This window comes from Salminus brasiliensis, chromosome 19 (genome assembly GCF_030463535.1).
Source record: "Salminus brasiliensis chromosome 19, fSalBra1.hap2, whole genome shotgun sequence".
Taxonomy (NCBI): Eukaryota; Metazoa; Chordata; class Actinopteri; order Characiformes; family Bryconidae; genus Salminus; species Salminus brasiliensis.
The window spans coordinates 23071510-23095410 of NC_132896.1; the positions used below are offsets into that span (position 1 = coordinate 23071510).

A 23901-nucleotide genomic window follows, 5' to 3' on the forward strand; every position below is an offset into this window, starting at 1 on the left:
AGAAACATGACTAATATTACATAACTAAAATAAATACTTTACCACTTCAAGATCATGAGGAAAATATTTCCTGTTTAATGCTAGACAACGTACTTCAATGGATGCAGAGGGTTTAACCGTCAATTTATGCAATAGTGTTTTTTATCTAATGTCACTTTATGTTTCTGTGGTTTCTGTGGTGCAACCAAATTCTGCACGCTGCCAATTTTAAACTAAATATGTTGTGGAGGCGGGAGGCACGCCCACGGTCGTGCAGGCTAACGAGCCAGGTGAACAGCATAAAAGGACATGAAAAACCGCACACGGGGAGAGGAACATGGATAGCACACAACACGGACTGAACTGTTAACCCAGTTTCCCACTTCCGCTCTGCCTCCCCTCGCCGAGTCTTCGGCGGCCGGGTCGGAGTCGAGGGGGGGTACGAGGACGACGGGAGTGTGGTTGGAAAAGACCGGACGCTGGTCACAAGCCCCGTGCGACAGCGACTGCCAAGCAGTCGGACACAGAGTGTCCGTTTTTTTGAGTGGTTAACTTAGTAACTGTAGCCTTTCTGATAGCTCAAACCAAGCCATTCTATGTTGACTTCTCAACAACAAGAAAGGCAAAAATGCCACTTAGTGGATGTTTTTTTTTTGTTGTTGCACCATTCTGAGGAAACTCCAGAGGCTGTTGTGCAGGAAAATTCTAGGAGATCAGCAGTTATAAAATCCTAAATCTTGCCAGTCTGGCACCAACAATTATGCCATGCTGCAAAGGTTGTGCATATTTAATTTATTTTATGACTAGCTGAGGACTAACTAGTAAAAATAATACTCACCCTATTAGCTAAACTGAGGAAAAATTCAAATGATATCATAATACACATTCCACCATATACATGAAACAAGATAAATCTGGGCAACATGTGGTGTTATGAAACTGTGCTGGGTTTTGCCTTCAGTGTGGCAGAGATCAATGTAAACAGTGGACATTCGGTTTCGAAGTGTTGTTTTTTTAGCTTTCAACATGATTATTTCTGTCATGTCTTTCAGAATTGATGTTAATTTAACACTGTTAACAACCGACTTCCCCCAGCAGACATGATCAAGCAACGTCTCTATTTGATGCATTATTAACCTCAACAGCATGCATGATGATGACAGTAATTTCCCTTTAACATGTCATTAATGGAAACTGCTGCTGCCTGAGAGTTTGATTACTACAGAGGAAGATACAGTAATTCTATTCACCTCAGTTATACAGTAAATGAGACTGACCTTCAGCTTTGAGTGAAGACGGGAGACATAAACACATAAAAGAAGTAGTTTTAATGTAGAGCAAAATATTACCATTTGCAGAAAATGTGCTTGTATAGTCTCAGTAGGGACATACACAGGCATACACAGAAGCACATTTGGCCATGTTGGTATTGGCATAGTTTTTCAATAAATGTCAAATTAAAAAAGTGCTAGCATGGATGTCTTCACATTGTATTCTATGCTTTGAGTAAACTCTCCCCACTGAGCATATTTAAGTGCCCTCCAACATTGTGTGAGGAACAACTCGAAAAGATAGTGACTAGCTTCAATTCAGGGATGGATGTAGACATTTGAAGCTAAATGCGCTACAGTTTTAAGTACAGTCAATACAACGCCATACCAAGCTTACAGCAACAGTTCAAATAAAATTCAGCAGTGTATCTACCACAAATATTCAGATTTTTCAGATTTTACATAGATTTTTATCTTTGTAGATAATTTGAAAAAGAGAGATGTGCAGACTCAACACTGAAGTTTGATGATGCATCAGGTGATGCATGTAGATCATTGGAAAAAAAAAATCGAAGATTCATGTATACACAAGCTTTGTACCATATGTCACTGCAACCATGTTTACATGTTATTTACATACAGAATAGAACAGTCATGCTATTAGCATGTAAAAAATGGGACAACAAAATTTTCATTCATCATTGTTTTGCATAACCTGAACATTCATGCCTTGAAGTATATCGGATTAGTGTTGTTATTCAGAATTATGCTGGCAAATGGTTTGAGGTGCACCGCTGACCTACTTTCAGAAAAAGCAGAATGGTAATATTAACATACAATAGTAAGATGTTTTGTTAGTCAGTGATTTGAAAGGCTTTTCCAATTAAAAATGGAGCAAATATGCAGTGTCTGAACAGGTGCCTTATGGTAAAATGGTTATGTTTGCATGCCTGCATACACATACACAAAATCCACACATTGTTACGTATTGATTTGACTAATATTGTTACAATAACATGTTTATGATGGGCATGCTCATGACTTGTTTGGTTATGTTTGGTTAATAGTCATGTTAAAAGAGACTCAAAAACAACAGATACAATAAATACAATACTGTACTGATGTATAACAAATGCATATAAACATGATTTATAAACATACTTAGTAACTATACCAACCAGTTAACAATGGTAAACCTTCATGTAAGAGTGCATTGATAATGAACCCAGGATGTCACAAAAGAACCCAAAGAAGTCTTAAATTTGCCAAAAAACATCTAGATGACCCAAAAAGTTAGGATAGTTATTGTATGGATGATTAGTCAAAGGTGAAACCTTTTCTAAGACATGGATTTTTAACTTTTGCATTCTACAAGGAAAAACATGTCGGTGGTAGTGTAATTGTCTGGGGCTACATTTCTTCGGCAGAACCTGGACGTCATAATTGAATTCTGCTCTCTATCAGAAAATCCTAAAGGAGAATTCCTGGCCATCAGTTCATGATCTAAACCTCAAGAGCAAATGGTTATGACAAAGCCATGGAAAATATTTGACTGTTAGAACAAATCATTAGGTTTTCTATTTTAACATTGGTGATATAAGTTTTAAATAAATCAATTAATTATAATATTTGGGTTGGAGCTGAAACCTGCGGAAAGGTAGCATCCCAGGAGCAGAGTTTGAGTCCACTGTTGTAAGATATAACACCCTGGACAAGACAAAAACTGCTTCTTCTCTTCAGATCAGCTGCACCTGTTCAGAGCAGCACTGTGAACAGCGGCTGCAATAAGAATAAGTGCTGTGGAAATACTTAGACAATAGGCATCGGCCAAAACACAATAAAAAGACATTGCAGACTTAATGGAAAAAACTTCAAGGACTCAAAAGACATTATGTACCTGCAAGTTAGTGATGAGTGGTCTGACCAAACAATATAAATAGTTTTTCTGTATTATTTATTACTTAATTTATTTATTGCGTGACTGAGACTTTCTATAGATCTATGGTTTATTCTACTGTCAAGAGTACAAAGAATATAAAAAAATGATCACGCATGTAATAAAGGCTTTAAATACTATATGGTTTCATAAAATTACATCAGTGCCCATGAAACAGTTGCAAACTGTAAACAATTTTTATATAGTATTAACATATGTTCAGTCACAATTACCTTAGTTCTCCTAGTAGGGGGCGGTGTGGGCAAAACTTCATATCACAGTTTATTTAAAACTCTTTTTTTTTCTATAGCTTTTTCACGCCTGTCCTATAGTCTAATAGTTTAGACTAGTATAGTCTGTTTTTGCATTATATTTATTATAATCATTTATTTGCATTATTTGAGCAGTTGTTTTTGAGCAGTTGCCATTTCTGCAAATAAATGCTCTAAATAGCAATATTTATATTTGGAATTTAGGGTAAATGTTGTCCATGGTTTATGAAATACAACACAAATGTTCATTTCCCTAAACACATTGCCTATAAATAGTAAAACCAGAGAAACTGACAAATGTAGTGTGGTCTCTTATTTTTTCCCCGAGCTGTATTTTATTTTGTAGAACCATGCTATCACTTAAAAAAATTAAATCCCTGAAACTGAATGTACTAAAAATACAGTGAGCATGTATTAAATACACTGGAAATATATCTCTGCATTTTTGTATGTGGAGGACACAGCAGAGATACACTAAAGTAAATACTCTCACAAATAGACAAAAATTAAACATCTGAGCGATACACCATATGCACATAAGACTGCAAAAAGCACAGCTCCAGCACTGTGGACATCACATCAGTTGTAGTTCCACATGCACAGTACCCTGACCTCTGTCACTGTTTATATCACAGAAAGCAAAACCATATGCTTTCAAATGTGTTCAGAATGTTCTGACCGAATCTTGCATAGCATGCAATCTACCATTTGTAAACAAAAAAAAAGGTTACAGAGCAGGCATCCACTGTCTGTCTATATGCCCACAGTTCTTGATGTCTGCTAAACAAGTAAAGTTATGATTTCATCACCTTTTTAAGGGAAGATGCTTTTGAAATGTTTGCAATTATAAAGCTAGTTTTCAATCTATTAAAAACCTATATTTGTGCAAAGCCCGACTTAGTTATAAGGAATACACATAATTAACCACTTCTTTTTCAGTACTTTAATCTCTTATTATAATACTAAACAATGTTTTTCTTTGTTTAATGAGCCTCTTAAAAAAATTGTTCTCATACAACTCTCATTGTAGAGTGGGACTATTTGCAGGTGCGGTGACTGTGGTGCTCTGCTCTCCAATTGGAATAGGATAACAAGAGGTTAATGTGAGATAGTGAGCAATGAGTCAACATACGTGAACTTTCTGACTGCGCACACACACGGTTACCACAGAGTACACCTCTGTTGTGATAGTTGTCTCATGAGGCAAGAACAACATGTTGTAAAGAGCATGAGCGCCAGCATGACTAGCTTTTGACTGGTGATGAGCAAGCACTTTTTCATTACTGCCATACTGAATCGTCTTGTGGCACACCATGCAAAAATGCACATTCGGCTGTTGATTTTTTACAAACTAAAAGGCTTGCTGTTCTCTCCTATCAACATAAGCACACTTAGTACCATATTTTAGCCTGGCACAGTCTGTCTTTATATAGCAGCTGTGGCATAATAAAAGTTATAGATGTGATTACATACATACCTCCTAGATACTACCAATGGTTACAGAAACACTGACCTAACGATCTATTTTAGGACTATACCAAAAAAAATCCAAAAAAGATCTAACAATGCCCAAACCAAGAACTCAAAATAACTGCACTGCTGACACAGATGTGCATATGTACACATATAGCTTGTCTGGTCCCTGTAGAGAAATATCGCCAATAGACATTCTGGAGAAGATAGACATGAATCTATTGGCACAACGCCAAATGCCAGGTGGGGGCTAGAGGCTGTGGCATTGAGCTGTGAAACAATGGTGCTCCAATACTTTTGCAATGAGGTGGGGTGGTGCCCATCCAACATTCTGATCTCACTAACTCTCACTAGGGCTGCAATCAAATTCTCACAGCATTGCTCCAAAAGCATAATGCCTTCCCTAGACAGCTACACCATCAAAAGCAGGATAAACTCTTTAATAGCCTTGATTTCAGAAGAAAGAATTCATCCGGAGTGTGGATTCATTCACTAATTTAATAGACATTGCACATTGTGCTTAGTATCTGCCCAGATCCATCTTAATCCAGGTCAAGCTCTTTGTTGTGGATTTCTATCATAAAAAAACAGCTGCATAAGTAAACTACACTAATCTTACAAAAAGCTGTCTGACTTTCTATGTACATTTATCCTGATACAATATTTCTAAAGCTATACAACATCCACTAAACCCTGAGTTTTTACACACCCAAGCAGTGTTTTGCAGTGTAAAATGCAACAGCAAAAATCACTTAAGGCAAACCCCTTTCGATTACAGGCACGAAAATACAAGACAGGGTCATCCCACATTTAGAAGACAGTAACTACCACCAATTCTATAGGGACCATTCTATGAAGCCTGCAGTGGTAAAATGGCTTTCAGCAGTTAATGGGAATTGAGACAGTGCTCTGCATTCATTAAATCTCCATCACAGCTCCAAGGAAAAAAAGCATCTGAAAGGCCTCAGCAAGAAATTTTAATTTATCTTCCAACAATATTGACTGGATGAGAGAAGTGCAGAGTTCAGAAGCTTAGCATGTGTCAAGTAAAAGACTTCAAAATTAGGTCAAGCCTTCCAGTGTATACTCTACTCACACCCAAATCAGGAGTGGCTCCTAGGGGGAGGGCTCAAGGGTTTGAAACCTAATAAAATTTTAGCCTCCCAGTTGGTGCGGTAGGCTAACAGACCTATACCCTGTCAAACAGACTGGAATTCAAATCTTTGGTCAGAACAGAAAATTTATTCTGATGTTAAAAAAAGGTTTAGTTATTCTCCCCTGTTGATCTACAAAAGTGCTGGCTAATCTCGATTGACTGCCAGCGCAGGTATGGCTACACCCAGTGTTTCCAAATGTATTTAAAATAAATAAATAAAAGCTTTCCTTGTACAGGGTTACTATACATTTTCCATTTTAAAGATGTTTATAATGTACATAAATGTTTTTAAAATTCACTTTGAGAGTGATTAAGTGAACAGGTTCTAGAACCTAATGTTAATTGTGCTTACATTCTTGTGGAAGTGGAAAATAATGCATCTTCTGCGCCCTTTATGGCAAACACAAAGTGTAACCTTGGTTTGGCTAAAGAACCCCTCAAAGTTTAATGAATTTGAATGTTTTCCATTTGTTTTCCATTCTGGAAGAACCAGTATATACACACACACACACACACACACACACACACACACACACACACACCTAGCTCTTATACACTGAAACTGACTGATGGTGCTACATGTTTATAGTAGTTTGTTAATAAATGCTTCATTTATACAGAAAGACCTGGAATTAGCAGAAACAACTGTTTCTAATGCACCCTCACCACACAAAACTCCATTGCTGAAGAAAAAGCATGTTGAAGCATGTTTAAAGTCTACTCAACAACATTTAGACAAACCTGTGACATACCATACTATCATTGAAGTTTGGAGGTGGGAACATGGTGTGGGGCTGTTTTTCAGGACTAGCATGCTGTGACGGCCCAATGTCCTCATGTGCCATAAGGAACATGGGTTGGAGTTTGTTGGGGTTTTAACCAGGGTTTACTTGGATCAGCACAAGTGTGATTACTATTACATTGTAGAGGTGTTAAGTATATTGCAGTACTAGATCTATTCCAAGACTGACACAGAAGGGATATATTGGTTATATTTACTCATTTTAAGCTTTCATACAAGTTTACAATCATTAAATGTCTACTTTTCTGTACTGGGAGTGCACACTAATAAAGAAGTCTGACCATAGGACAGGACAGTTTTAACAGTTTTATTAATCTCACCATAATGCTTTGCTGCCTTCTTTGTCTGTTCGCCAGGAGCCATGTCCACAGTGTGGGTCAGTGGGTGGTGGTTTACAGGAAGTGCAGGCTTACTGAGCATGTCTTTAAAGACATGCCTGGAATTCTTGGTAATGTGGACTGTACTACCTGGAACCTTTCTAGGGGTAAACCAGGGTTGTGCAGAGAGCTAAACAGGTATTTAAAACATTTATTTTGTATTAAAATGGCATGTGTATGGCAATGTGATGTGGAATGTGAAGTAGTGGAATTCTACACATTCACTGTTAATGATAAATGGACCATGCAATTAAAAATAGTTTGATCTATCATGTTAAAGAGGACTGATTGTGCAGATCTTTGTGTAGTTTCTTTTTGGTTTCCACAAGCTCAGATGCCATGTTGCTGTAAATGGCTGTTTTTGGTTTCCTGGCTGGAATTCTTTTGTATAAAGTTCAAGAGTCTAAGTCTGCATGAGTCAATAAATGTCCTGATTAACTCCACAATGTTGCCTTGCCTTTGGTCACACCCTGACACACGCTTCATATAACTGAAAGTGCACCGAGAATGATTAAAATAAAATGAGGGTTGACATTTCAGCAAGACAATGATCCTAAACACAGCCAAGGAATCTCTCAGTTGGTTTTAGAGAAAGAAAATAAAGCTGCTAGAATGGCTCAGACAATTTCCTGACCTGAACTAGAGGAAGGAACTAAAGCTCAGAGTTCACAGAAGAAGCCCATGGAACCTTAGGATTTGAAGAGCGTTTGTGTGGAAGAATGTGGACACAACTGAGCACTGCATGTGACTAGGTTCTATATAGAAGACGCCCTGAAGTGGTCCTCACCAACAAAGGCTTTGGTACAAAGAATCAAATATATTTCAGTAAGCATGTTCAATACTTTTTCCCTGTGGCATTTCTCATTATTACACAATGTAATTTATGGACATATATGGTTTGATTTCTTTGCATGTGTGGATTGGATGGGTTGTTTCATGTCAAAAAGCCCCATTAGATATACAGTTGAAACCAGATAATTACATAAACTATATGCATTTTTAACACAGACATATGCATTTTTTTCTCACTGTCTGACATGAATTTATAATAGACTTTTCCCATTTTAGGTCAATTAGGATTACCAAAATTATTTTTTTATTAGTCAAAAGTTTAAATACATTTCATTAGTATTTGGTACCATTGCCCTTAAACTGTATGACTCGGGTCAAATGTTTTAGTTATCTTTCCACAAGCTTCTCACAATAGTTGGCAGGAATCTTGGCCCATTCCTCCTGACAGAACTGGTGTAACTGAGCCATAACTACTGAAGTGAACTTGTCCCTCCTGCAGCAAAACATTATGGCCAAACAGTTCAATTTTAGTTTCATCAGACCACAGGACATGTCTCCAAAAATGAAGGTATTTGTCCCTGTGTGCATTTGCAAGCATTCATCTTGCTTTTTTATGTTTTTTTTTTTTTTTTTAAGTGGCTTCTTCCTGGCAGAGTGGCCTTTCAGCCCATGTCGATACAGTAGTCGTTTCACTGTGGATAATGACACACTCTTACCAGCTTCAGCCAGCTTCTTCACAAGGTCTTTAGCTTTCGTTCTATGGGCTGTCCCAAATTGTTTAAAGGCATAGTAATCTTAGTGTTTTGAAACCTATGACTTTGAAAAATTGCCAAAAAAAGTCCATTCTCTCATTATTCTGGCATTTAGCAAATATAAATAATTTTGGTCATCCTAATGATCTAAAACAGAAAAGTTTATTCTAAATTCATGTCGGACAGTGAGAAAAAATGCATATGTGTCTTTTTATAAAGTCTATGTAAACTTCTGGTTTACATACATTACATAAACTGTATTTACGTTTGGTGATGTGTTGAATGTTCACCCATTTTGTCTCAAGAAACTCACTCTCTGTGTTTAAATCTAGATTAAAAACCAACCTTTTTGCTCAAGCTTTCAGATAATCCATCAATGCACTGTACTGTTATCCTTTCTGATGTAGCTGGTATGAATACTAACACGTTTGGACTGTACTGCTCTCTGTTCACCCGGATCCTAATCAGTACTGCAGTGTCTCTAATCTACTTACTTTACAGACCGTACATCAGTCTATTCAAACTCCTAAACACATCTTCATTTTTCTCCTTTCTTCTCTCCACTATGTGCTGAGCTGCTGTCAGCTGTCTGCTTGCTGCTGATGCAAGTCCATTTGTGATTGGCTGCCCTTGCCTACCAATTGGATCCTGTCACGTTTTACACGTTTTGCCTGGGAACTGATGGGGAATTCTGATTAGGGGTAATGTACAGCACTGAACTGGTTGTATTAATTCCTATTACACATAATCCCCTGTGCTAATTTAACTGTTAAAGCCATTACACACCTAATGTAATGGTAATAATTAATAATTATCATTGATAGTAATATTAAATAAATCCTTTTGATATATGTCAAAATGTTTTACTTGCACCATCTGTTAAAAACAACTAAATAGATGGCTTTTTACACCATTTTATTTAACACTATGTCTAAACAAATCTATTATTTTTATATATTTATATGAAAAATAAATGCATTGCATGTGACCCTAAAAGTATTTATGGGAGCACTCAGGCAGCCTTATGCAGGCAGTATTATGCAGCATTTAATTTAAAAAACTTAACAGCTTCACTACCCTTGCAAGACTGGGCTTGACATTGTGTAATGCTGTGTAACCTAAATCATATTTGTGTAAAATCGTGTGATATAACTAAATATAACTTTACTGCCTCAGTCTACATGCTTCTTTTACTTTCAGTGATGGTTCTGTATCTCTCAGATATATTCTGTATTTTTATTCTGTATATATTTGTGATTTTACTACCATGAGGGACTATGCATCTACGTTTTTCACTCTAATTTGATCAAAATAAGGCCAAATGTTTTGAGAATTAATAATCAACTCTGTAAACAAGGGACAGTCATTTATGTTAAGACTTTAGAAATTTGTTTTGCCAAAAGAATGTTTGCTCAGCAAAATCCAACAGTTGCAGTTCTGCAGCCATACTTGAGGTCAGGTGCTATGCCCATGGCTGTCTGGAACCTTTCAGTGACGCTTGATTTACAACGGATGCCACTACACATGCATCACGAGGTGAAAGTGTTTTTTGTTTCTCTTGTATTGGAAAACAAGTTACGAGCATCCGTGTCTCACAAAAAAACGGTGTACGACTACAGTAGCAGTAAAACTGTATTTGTGATTCACATGCATGCCAATCAGTACCTGCCACAGTCTGCTCTGTGTGTATGGAGATGCCATTATTGATGTACATATGCATATACATCCTTCTGTCTAAATGCCCTAGAGAGCTCTTTAGATTTCAACAATTAAGAGCAAACCAAACTAAATGTCTGAGGTTTAAATGAGACCAGTTTCTCCAAAATCCTTTCTAACAAAATTCTAATAGTATGCAGCTGATGTGGTACATCTGAATCTAATTTTAAGTAGTAATAAATAATAAATGTGGAGGTGCCCTAAATTGTTCATCAAAAGAAAATTGCATTAAATAATTGCAGTGCATTTATTTTACAAATAACTTTTAAAGACATTTCTTCAGTTTTATTTGTTTAGTTACATTACCCACATCTCTCAATATTGATAAATGATGAAATAAATGAATGTTCTTCCAGTTACACAGGAACTCTTTTTTTCAGAATCTCCTTGAAAAATTGATGATACAGAGATCTTGCTTCGTAAGAATAATGAACCATGAAAATGTAAAACACTAATGCATATTTGATGTATATCAACATCCATGCTTGTTAGCTCTTTTCAGAGAAAGTACAAAAAAACCCTGATAAGCTCCCTTTAGCTTATTAAGTAACTGTGAAGTAAGTACAATGATTTGTTTCTTAAGGGTGTTGAAGTAGTATGACAACTGCAAACTATGTACACTTGCAAATTATATTTAGTGTAACTCTATATACCCCCTAACAGAAAACCCCATTTTTAGACTCTTTGCATATGCTTCTTTTACACATGTAACAAATGTCCTTGCATGAAAAATGCGTAAAATATGCAGTTTTAGAGAATGCCATATTAGGTTGTGTATTAGTTATATTAATCACATAATGTTTCATGTGTGCATCATTAGTGATCATGCATTTGTTAGACATATCAAAACTGGAATATTCTGCATGGTCTGTGGTCTTCATCAGGCAAAAAAGGTCTTCTACATTCATTATAATTGTGAACTACTCTCAATTAGCTCTGCCCCAATCCTTAAAAAGGGCACAATATTGCCTTATGGCAAAGTTCGGTAGTAATTCTGAAGAAACTTTGAGGAGACCCAAGTTGTAAAGCCTATTAAAAAAAAAAAAAAAACTACACGCCTGTCCAGGCAGAATCAGTCATATGGAAAGAGAGAGTACACATGGATCCACAGTTAAGCCTTAAATGTATATAAATATATTCAAAACACTATACATACATATTTTCCCTCTCTTAAACCACATTCAGCTTGTTTAGCAGTGTCACCAAAATAGTGCTAAAACTGTTAGGTATTTGTTTAATTTTTGTTTTCTTTTTTGGCCTCATTATAGAATTTGATGCCCTTTAAACTAATCTAGTGTTATGAAGCATGACACCTATTCATGAATAATACATATAAATAATTTAGGAAATTATACTGAAATAATGCTAAAATGATCATATAAGATCTTTTATAAGATTTTTGTTTTAAAATATCACTTTTGGAGCGTTTACACCTGCTGTCAACACTACCCCATATTTTTTAATCCAAAAAACAGAGAAATTTGGAAGCACTGCTGGGAGCATTTTAGTTTAAAAACACCAGAGCTGCATCTTAGTGTGGACAGGCAGAAAACGAGACTTCTGGAAACAGGCTGATCATGTAACCATTTTTCAGACAAAAACAAAGCCAGCAGCCTTGACTAGCAGCCGAGAACAAAACATTAATGTAATAGAGAATGTAATAATGAATAAACTTTCAGCAAACAAGATACGCCACAATGCTTGGGAACACACACACACACCACAGTGAAACAACCCCCAGCTAACTCCACAGATTTTTTCAGCAGAAAGGAGAAACTGTCTAAAAGTACAGCGTTGTGTTAAAAGTGCTGTTTCATAGATAAAATAGTCAGCCAAAAACCAACTCTCCTACGCGTCAAGTAAGAGAATGGGCACAACCAATAACTAGAAAACATGGACACTGTAATGTTTCTCAAAAGTGAAGCAACCACAGGTCTATCTGGCTGGTTGCAGTATGATGTGTAGCTACACCCACCTCCATTTCTTTTAATTCTAAAACAGCCCACCGTTTCCATCTAATTTTGTCTCTGCTAAATACCATCTCCAGCGTCTAACAATTAGTTTGCCCTATTTTCACTTAGGAATAAAGTGATTAACAGCTTTGGCTCAAAGACAGCATCTGCAGGATTGGCATCACACTATTTATATTCATTACACTGAGTAGCTAAGTGGTATTCAAACTTACATGAACTGCACTTTTACTATTAAAACATTTACTATTACACTTGCCAGTCAAACTGGGTATCCTGAGGGTACATTTGCTTGGCTTGTGCATTGTAAACTAAATAAAGGCAGCCTGAGAGATGCTTGGTGCAAAAGAAGGGGCGGGTCTACCAAATGAGTAGGTGAATCTGGCTCCGCCTCTGGTCTCTACTGCGCAGACAACTGTTAGCAAATTTGACAAAATGGTGGGCAATTTTTACTTCATTTCTAGAGAAAGGAAGGGGATGTTTTCTTCAACAGACACCAACGCAACTACTGTTTCTGTTTATAATTAACACCATTATTTAGATTTTTGTTCACAACACAAACACTGCCTAAAGCACTTTCAGCATTCTCATTATTGTTTGACATTCTGTGATTTTCAAATCATCTTGAAAAAAGAAACAACTAAACTGTAAACAAAATATTCAAAATAAAACTTGGGATATGAGCAAGTTTGGTGTGCCTACTGAGTTACACACATTTTATTAAGAGAAAAAATTGCTTGACTAGTAAAAAGCAAGCAATAATGAAGAGGAGGGGAGTAACTATTTTTATTGATAATTTTCAAGCTTTTTATTGATAGCTCCTACAGAGGGTGAAGTAAAATTTTGACAGTGCTTTTTTATTGCAGACCAAAATTATACTTCATCCATATTCATGATACACATCAAATTTATTTTAGTAATGTCCTGCTGTATAGATGTTACCCATTAATGAATTTTAGTGGGTGGAGTAGAATTTTGCTATTTTAACAGATGTCGAAATTATACTTGCTCTTTTTTCCTTGTACACAAACTGTAGTGGGTCCAGTGAGTGGGGAAGCAGTTTTTAAAGGCCTCATGACAAGCCTCTTGAAGCACCTCACAATGACGGGTGCACGTGCAACAGGATGGTCACTGAGGCAGGACACTGTGGACTTCTTTGGCACAGGGATAATAGTGGTAGTCTTGAAGCACATAGGGCCTACTGCGGTGCTCAGAGACATCCTGGTGTCCTTGAGAACATTTGCCGGCTGCTCTGCTCATTCTCTTTGCACTTTGGGTATGCTATCTGATCTTGTTGCATTTTTTGGGTTTATTCTATGTAGAGCTCTCTGCACATCAGCTGTGGACAGACACAGCACCTGATCATTTGAAGGAGGTGTGGTCTTCCTCACCGCCATGTTGTTCTGTGCCTCAAACTCGAGGAAAAAAGTTGTTCATCTCATCCGGAAGGGAGGTCATCACAAGCAGATGGAGGTGACTTGTAGTTGGTGATGGCCTGGAAGCCCTGCCACATGCACCATGTGTCAGCAATGTCCTAAAAGTACTCAGATTTTATTTGCGCCTATAACAGGTCCTCAGCAGAATGCGCACCTTTGCAGTCATCCATGGCTTCTAGTTGGAGTGTGTTGTGATAGAATTGGAGACAGTAAAATAAATACAATGTATTTGTATAGTGCTTTTACAACTGGTGCTGTCACAAAGCAGCTTCAGAATTGTCACAAAGCAGATAATCAGTAATCAGAAATCAGTAACATCGTCAATGCAAGTAGCCAATCAATTCTGTATACTCATTTATAAGTTTATGGAGTCGCCTTGACTCGCAGGCTTGGCCCTGAATGTGTCAGGATTGTCTGTATACACAAGAGCTAGTACATTCGCCACTCCGGATGCAAAGTCCACATGCTGGTAGAATTTAGGGAGCAGTGATTTTTGTTTTGCAATGCAATGATAAAGTTTGTTTGGTGCAGTATTAGCATTAGCACTAGGAACTAAATACACACTATACACACACACTGTATGTACACTGTACTCAGCTCCCTCAGCAGTGAGCAGTGACTGAAAACATCATTTAGTTGTAAACCCACAGTCCTTAACTTCGAGTCTTATCGCATTTTCAGGAGTGGAGGTCGTCATCCATGTTTCCGTAAACACAAACGCACAGCAGTCTCAGAACTTACACTGGGTAGCAGAGATAGTCCAGTTTGTTCTCCAGGCAACAAATGCTCAAAAGTAGGATTGAGGAAACTGCTGGGAGACTGTAGTTAGCCATTAGCCTGGCACACCACTGTTCCTTTCTTTTGGCCAACCTCTTAGCAGGCCTAGCGTACATAGCTCTTCATGCAGTCCATCTGAAAGCAAAGATTTTGGCTGATTCTTCATCTGTAACAGGATCTGACATTGGTGCTGGTTGTAGGGGGCCATGGTTTTAAGTATGTGTATTAAACAAAAAAAGGTTTCGTTGTTCCCAGAGTGGCTGCTGCAGCTACAAGCTGTGCCGCTGGAGGTAGACGAAAGGCATGTCACCAAATTAAATGAGTTGGGTATAAGGCTTTATGCCCCAGATATAAGGTTCAAGTATAATTTCTGCAAGTGTCAAAATTGCACTGCCCAAATTCCAATCCCCACAAAATACCCTACATAGAAGCTGTCAATGGAATACATTATGGGGTAACATCTAAAACTTGTCAGCAAAATAAATGTGATGTGTATCAGGCTTAATACCTTAGAGGTAGGGGGAGGAGTATAATTTTCGTAGATGACAAAATAATAGATAATAAAATATACATTTTCATCTTTATGTAAATCAACATTTCTTTTCCTTTTTTGAAAAGCATGGCTCACATATGTGTATCCTTCTTGTACGGATCAAACTACAAAAAGCTGAGTGTTTTTTATCAGTCAAAGTAGATCTAGTCCACATCTCCAATTTTCTTAAGAAGACCCTAGGTATGTTAACACCTGACTCCAATTAGCTTTTTTGTGATCATTAATTCAGGGGTTCACACTTTGTCCACTAGCACTGAAGTTTTTTATAGTTGTTCTTAATAAAGACATGAATGATCAGAATTTATTTGTGTTATTAATATGTCAATATGCTTGACATGGATGCATTTTATGACAAATTAATGCAGAAAACCATAAAATTCCAAATGGTTCAGGGATTGTTCTGGGCACTGTATATATCAGGACATGTCAAATAGATTTGATGCATTTCAGGCTTAATATCCCAGAGATGAGGAGGAAATGTAATTTTGGTAGGCATCAAAATAGCCCTGACAAAATAATAAAAAAAACTCCCTCCACCATTTCCCCCTTGTAGAAGATATTAATAAAAGCTTTAAAATGGTCACTAACAAATACTTTCTCCCATTAGCCAGCTTCTTGCTTTGAATGCTGCACCAACAATTAACACAAATCTAATGAATGGTTCTAAAACGAAACAACATGAATCATATGCATAAAGTGGTGTGCCCATACTATGTGACACGCATACACACAAAGGAGAATGTTCTTGTGGCGGAATTTGGCATAACACCTGGTAGTGTGATGCATGCATTTTTGCCACTTTGCAAAGAGGGGATGGTTTCTATGCATATTTTCCCTATATCATTACAATGTCATATAACAGTCATGCAATTGAGAACAATTATATAATGCGTAGTGTTTCAATTATGATATTTAATGCATGTTATGCATGTTATTTCAATGCAATTTCATTTATGTCATTGTTAAGTACTGGCATTATTCATGAATATTAAATTATTGCTTCAAAAATGCATTATTCACTGTGTATTAATGTGTTATGAAGGTAGGTATGTAGGTACCCTTCAAATAGTGTTAACAAGCAAGGTCAATAAATTTTGTGTTAATGCGGGCCATAACCCCCAACATGTGTTACTTGTGTGTTGTGCTTACATATAGGTGCAAATCCTCTGGTTTCTGTAACTAACATACTAATAAATAGAATCTAGAGAATTGCTGCTTATATTTGTCTACTACCAAAATATCACTATGCACTAGCAATCACAAAAATGACCTAATTTGTCAATATTAGAAGCAAATTTACATTCATCTTGCTGATGCCATAATGGCACAACACTTATAATACAATTGATGCAGAGAAGCGCTAGACCTCTAGTCCTCATTTCAGAGGCAGCTATTAGATGGAGTGATTTATTTAAATAATGCAGGGGGGGGAGTCGACATTGCACTTGCACTCTGCAGGGGCTCCGAACTTCCATCTCCTCAGCTGTCTTGGCCTAGTCTCTGTGTTGATGCATGTGGAATAATGGCCTATAATTTACCACAACTTGACAGCTTAAATATGCATTTCTCCAAGCTGGTTTGTTATCGTCAACTGCTCTGAGTAAGGAGTAATGGTTAAAGAGTGTCTGCATACTGAAAAGCCTGTATGCTTTTATCAAAAAGAAGACTATGATTAAGGAAGAGTTAATTTTTTGTGTATTGAATGAGCAAGCTGAGGAAAGCATGTGGTGTGTGTGGTGCTATCATTTAGGTTTATGCAAAAGGAGCAGTATTAACAATATGGTTGCTTGAGTCAGCAATACTGTTATGTAATGTGTATACATGATGGTATGTACATGTAGTGATGTACAGGTAGACAGGATTGACCTAGAACAGTTTGCTGGTTTCCCGATTCAAAATATTTACGGCTCTTGGGTAGAAAATTTAGTCTCTCAGTGCAAGCCTTAAAGTACCTGTAGCGTCTTTCAGAGGGTAGAGAAAACATGGAGTCATAAGAGATGGTAAATGATCTATATTTGCAGCGGAGGTGAGAAGGTCCTGCAGTGGTAGAAGGTGACAAGCAGGTCCTTGCTAAGATGTGTGTAAGTAGAGCTTCTGCTGTGCTTTGTGATATGTGGACGCCTAGGAACTAGGAATTTGAATCTCTCTACTACTCTCTATTGATATAGATTGAAGCTGAATCTTCAATGTCTTTTCTAAAGCTGATGATAAGCTCTTTTGTCTTGTTGGTATTGAGAGCCAAGCTGTTTACTGAAGACCACATTGCCAGAATAGCTACCATAGCTGCCAACCTGCCCTGTAGGCTGTTTCATTGTTGTCAAAGATCAGCTCTACCACTGTTCTGTCATAAGTATAATAATTGTGCCACCAGGTGCTGGTTAAAGCCCAGGACTTTGGGGTTGGAGGCCAGCTTGCATGGGATTATTGTGTTGAATGCTGTGCTATTGTCAATAAACAGCATGTTTTCTAGCTTTGAGTGAGAAATTGTCGGATGCTGTTTGTTTATCAGATGTGATCAGATTTTAAAGGCATCACCCGGTGCATGATTAATTTTATTTAAACGGGTGAATGACTTGGCCATTCTTTTTTTTTTTTTTACATTTTCACATTTAGGAATCATCATCATGCTGAAGGATAAACTGCGCCCAATGAGTTTGGTTTCATTTACTAGACCTTGAGCAGATAAGAAGTTCAGAATTCATTACCCTACTGACTTCAGATTTACATCATGAATAAGTGCACTATTACCAGTGGCAGCCATGCATGCCCCAGAAACAGATGAGGTTGTATGCTTTGGATTGTGGGCAGTTCCTTTTTATCCCCATGCATTACTAAAAATAATATCTTTTTATACAATTATATAAAATATTATAAATATTAAGTACTTTTTAGAAAACTGTTATCTGGCCTTTTTGTTTTTTGTTTTTTGTTTTTTTGGACTGTCCACAAAAGATTTCATGAACAAAAATGCAGAGGCTACAATGCTAGATGCAGTCTGACAAATACACAATCCGGCTCCTGAAGGCTGCCTCTGATCTGTCAGACAGACAATTGAGGATTTTTCTTCAACAAAGTGATTGGTCTGCCATCAGCAGTGAAAGTCTTCCTCTGCAAACTAGTCACTTTGCGAAAAATGAGCGTGTGTTCTTAATCATATTCCACACAGTTGATTTTGGTCTTTGACTTTCATAGCACAGCTCTTGTGCTCATGTTGAACAATCGCAACTGCTGATTTCAAAGGTGCTGGAAAGCTTAGAAGCAAGCTTGCACTTACGAAGTACACCTGAGTAATTATTAACCTGTGACTGAAATGTTTACAAATATGCTTAATTTAAATCTGTGTAGGAGAGTACCTTGGACAAGATAATAAGACAAAGACAATAAAATGTCTTGGGTTACTTGTGAATCAACCCAGACACTCTACTCTCCCTCTAACAACACAACTCTCACCCCCCTCTGGAGTCACAAAGAAGAATCTATCTCAGAACTTTCTTAACAAATTTATATACTCTACTAAAGTAGCCATGCCACTGTACTAAATGGTGACCATGCTAATAATGCATTTTTACCCTTTTCTGTATAAATTGTATGACTGTTTATGCATTATAACTTCTTTGTTTTTGTTGTACCTATATTTACTCATATATATATATATATATGTGCCTCATATTCACTGGTTAAGAGAGAGTGGCTAGGTCAGACAATGACGGGTGAACACTCGCAGGGGATGACTCGATGCGAGAATGCTTTATTAGCCAAACAAGGGCATAGACACATGAAAAACGCAGCAATACAGGGACTAATGAATAACCAAAACAAACACGTGACAAAAGAACGTGGGCAACACAAATGCACACCTGAGGCTGGTGGAAACATAGTGAGCTACGCTTGAACGGGGAAAACAGAAACGGGGAGATATAACTCAAACTTAAACAACTGGCCATGCCAGCAGAAATACTAAGTAGAATATAAACAGCGCTCATCAGGCTTACTAGACCTAACTTACTAGACGTGGATGCGAAGCTTTGGAATCAGTCGCCGCATCAGAGAGGCGACTCAGAACAAGCCAGAGCAGTAGCACTCTCCTGAGCGGTGAAAGCCGAGCGGGCACCATGGAAATGTGAAGTACTCACATGGACGTCCTCGTGAAGAACTAACTAGACACTTGACTATGTGGACCAGATACAGACGCCAACTCACCAGGCTCAACACGGTAAATTCTCGGCAGTGAAACGGTTAGCGCTGGCTCCCTAAATACCCCAGCCTCAGGTGAACCAAATCAATGAAACAAAGAACACAAATCAAATACACATGAATACAACTTAAAACGTGACGTGAGACATGAACAAAATGTCAACATAAGAGTCTGAGACTGGAGTCGTGAACTTGAACTGAAAAGTCTGTGAACATGGGCATGAACAGAATGTCAACTTAAAAGTCCTTGAAGCCTGTGGACCGTGGCTCGGGACCGCCGCCGGGGCGGGCGCGGCGACGTGGACCTGATAATAACCTCTTCATTCAGCACTAGTTGCTTTATTTCTCATTACAGATTTTTTTTCTTAGTTTTAGTGGCTACACCACCATAACCAAGTATTACTCTTATTAGTGTGTATTCTTATTTGTTTATGACAATATGTTACTCTTATTGGTTTTGTACTCGTACTTGTTCATGAAGTCTTACTAGTTCATGGTATGACTATTTGCTTTATCTATTTTTGAGAGTAACAACCTTTGGGTTGGTGTGGGACACGCACACATACAGACACACACACACACACACACACACAGCGAAACAAACAGATTCTTCTTTTCTTTTTGGTGTATTTTCTAGCTTGTGTATGTTTGATCAAATATAGATGCCCATTCCTTTGTCTAAAACGGCGAAAAACTAAAACTTTCCCCTGGTGATAAGAGGCTATATATTCATTACCTCACCTCAGTGTGTAATACAAAATAACATACCAAGTTAGTTAATGTCCAACATTCCAAATTAAGATATTTGATATGGGAAGATACACACATGGACAAAATTGTTGGTCACAGAAATAACTTGAATATGACGAAAGTAATAAATAAAAATTCTATGAAAATGAAAAAATGAAAATCCTACATTGATTTTGAACCATGATTCAACAGAATTATTTAAAAAATAAACTCATTAAACAGGCCTGGACAAAAATGATGGTACCCCTAAAAATAATGTGACCAAGGGGACAAGTTAAATCAAGGTGTGTCCACTAATTAGTATTACAGGTGTCTACAATCTTGTAATCAGTCACTGGGCCTATATATAGGGCATGTTAAAGGTAAAGGATAATCTTCAAGCAACTTGATGTTCATGTGACTACAGCTGCACATATTATTCAGAAATTTAAGATCCATGGGACTGCAGCCAACCTCTCTGGACGTGGCCGCAGGAAGTAAATTGATGACAAATCAAAGAGACAGATAATATGAATGGTAACAAAAGAAAAAAAATAAAGGTGAACTTCAAGCTCAAGGAACATCAGTGTCAGATCGCACCATCTGTCATTGTTTGAGCCAAAGTGGACTTAATGGAAGACAACCAAGGAGGACACCATTGTTGAAAACAAATCATAAAAAAGCCAGACTGAAATTTGCCAAACTACATGTTGACAAGCTCCAAAACATCTGGGAGAATGTCCTATGGACAGATGGAACTGCCAAAGCACATCAGCTCTATGTTCACAGATGGAAAAATTAAGCATATCAAGAAAAGAACACTGTCTCTACTGTGAAACATGGAGGAGGCTCTGTTATGTTCTGGGGCTGCTTTGCTGCATCTGGCACAGGTCTTGAATCTATGCAGGGTACAATGAAATATCTAGACTATCAAGGGATTCTAGTGAGAAATGTGCTGCCCAGTGTCAGAAAGCTTGGTCTCAGTCCCAGGTCATGGGTCTTGTAACAGGATAATGACCCAAAACACACAGCTTAAAACACCCAAGAATGGCTAAGAGGAAAACACTGGACTATTGTGAAGTGGCCTTCTATGAGCCCTGACCTAAATCCTATTAAGCATCTTTGGAAGGAGCTGAAACATGCCATCTTGAAAATGCACCCTTCAAACCTGAGACAACTGGAGCAGTTTGCTCATGAGGAGTGGGCCAAAATACCAGCTAAGAGGTACAGAAGTCTCATTGACAGTTACAGGAATAGTTTGATTGCAGTGATTGCCTCAAAAGGTTGTACAACAAAATATCAACTTAAGGGTACCATCATTTTTGTCCAGGCCTGTTTGATGAGTTTATGTTTTAAAATAATTCTGCTGAAGCATGGTTCAAAATCAATGTCGGATTTTCATTTGTTCATTTTCACAGAATTTCTATTTATTATTACCAACAATTTTGTCCATGTGTGTAAGAGCTCCCCTTTCACACAAACACGCCCCTTTTCTCCGCTAGGGACCCCAACTAGACAGATAAATAGAAACCTCAAAAGATCAATTTAGGTAAAGAAAGGTCACAGAAAGAAAGGGAATAATGAGAAATGGAAAAGAACTGAACAGAGATGTAGCCAGTAAGAAGAAAGGAGGAGACAAGACTGAGAGGCCCGAGTTGAAGTTCGAGTTGGCTTAAAGAACAGAGCTCCAGACGGAGAAGAGGAAAGGCCTTGGCTGAGAAAAGAAACCCGGTTACCTACAACCTTAAGCCAACAAAACTTTACTTAAGAAATAAGTATTCTATTTTATTTTATTTTTGTTTGTCTAGTTTTTTTTTGTTTGATTTGTTAGTCACCACAGTAGCTCCATAGAGATTTTGTTAGATTTCAACCGGCCAATTGAACCTTTAAGCAAGTCCACATGAAACTGTGACTTTCTGCTTAAGGAAGACTCGAGCATCCATAGCAGCCATGTTGCTTCACCTGAACCAAAGCCTGAAGCAGTAAGTGTCTGCTCAGAAGTGCGACAGCATCCTCAGGACCCCCTTCTACCGACCACAAGCTGCGCCGAAAGTGAGTGGGATGCGGGCGTTCGGACACCTCGAAGCCTAATCTCGACTGGACCTCCTGTCTAGAGCCAACCTACGAGACCCTATTCAAAGCTCCAGACCCTGTGGCAAAGTAAGGTAGTTAACTTTACTGGTGCCTAGAGTTTAACCTGAGCAGGGACATTACATTCAGACTGCAGACCAACAATGTTACCTTTATTTAACAGTGATCAGTCAGACTAGTCCAGTTCTAACCATTAGCAGTAGCTGTCCACGTGATCAAACACAGACGTCAGTATACTTTCCCAGCTCACCTTAATATTATTCCAACCACAAGCTCAGGAATAATGTTCTGTGGGATACGTGTTGTTACACTGAACACATATCTATATCTAATGCTGTGAACCTGAAATATTCTCATCTAATCAAATATCTAATTATTTAATCATTACATGTTTATTTAATAAATGTTTTATTCATTATAAACTAGCATGTCATGTGTGAGTGTATACAATAAGATTGGGTCCCTGGAGCAATCAAACTGCCTTTCGAATAGAGACTGAATTTAATTCTAAGCCGAACTGCAAATCAAGGTAAGCTTTACTGATGGTCTAAACTGATACAACTAGTAAAGTAAGTTTTTCAGTCCTGGGTAAGAGTCCCAGGTCATGCCCCATTTATTCTGGTCATATCTAACTGAACCAGTGACAATTCATTTATCAATTGACACAATCAATAATTCGAACATTTAGTAATTAAGAAATCCTTCTTGATTTGTTATTGTGCTCCCACATACACAACAATGTGTACTTTCATTATGTCTGCGAACATTAAAATAAGATAAGATGATTTCTAGAAATAAAATGTTATCAAGTTTATCACAACAATAAACAGAATTTTTTTTTAAACACGTTTCATTTTCAATACTTTAGAAAAACTGCCTCTGTGACCACTACATGCATGTGAAAACTAAAGGTCCAGTTCAAAACACAGTGCTTTCCCAACAACACACATCACACAAGACCACGGAAAGAGAGCACACTCACAATACCTCACAATACAGCAATGCTACACCCGTCACTCCCAACTCAAAGAATATGCACAATGTAATAATATCCCACAACATTACTTCATACATTTCATCAGAGGTGCCCAGGTATGGTTAAAGTAGCTAAGCTATGGCTGAATAGATGTTCCTGACACAGACAAAGGCAAAATACACATTCAATGAAACACTACAAACTGTGTTATGTTTTCAATTTCAGATACGTTTTCAAGTCTCATCCTTAGGAGTGAACTGAGCTCAAAGGATACTTTACAATGACCTGAGCAGTGTAGCCTCTCCATGTATAGCTCACAATAATCCCAATACATGTCTTTGTGTGTGTGTTGCAGTCTGTAAATTTTTTCCTTATTTTTTTCCCCGGTGGGGAATACTTACCCAGTTGGACATCAATTATAGTGGTCTGTCCTTCTGCAGGGAATAGAACTTTTGGTGGTCTGGCTGTAAGAAGAGCTGAAAAAGAACAGGTGTATATGAGCTGTAGAGGCAGTATACAATAAAACTTTGTGGGTGAACACTCAAATTACAAAAGTTCACTGTAAGCAATGAGCATATTTAGGATACACTTAATATCCAATGAGTGGCAGCTGAGCAGCAATTTCTAAATTTATATTTCAGTATATCTT

The 23901-nt window shown here is 37.6% G+C and overlaps 1 protein-coding gene across 1 annotated transcript in view; it reads right to left on the reverse strand.

Moving 5' to 3' along the window:
- The window catches only part of il1rapl2 (interleukin 1 receptor accessory protein-like 2), a 244302-nt gene that overhangs the window by 28416 nt on the left and 191985 nt on the right, over positions 1-23901 (reverse strand). The window contains exon 6 of the mRNA XM_072663356.1: positions 23654-23728. Coding sequence (XP_072519457.1) covers positions 23654-23728 — 75 coding nt within the window. The remainder of the gene's footprint in view (positions 1-23653; positions 23729-23901) is intronic.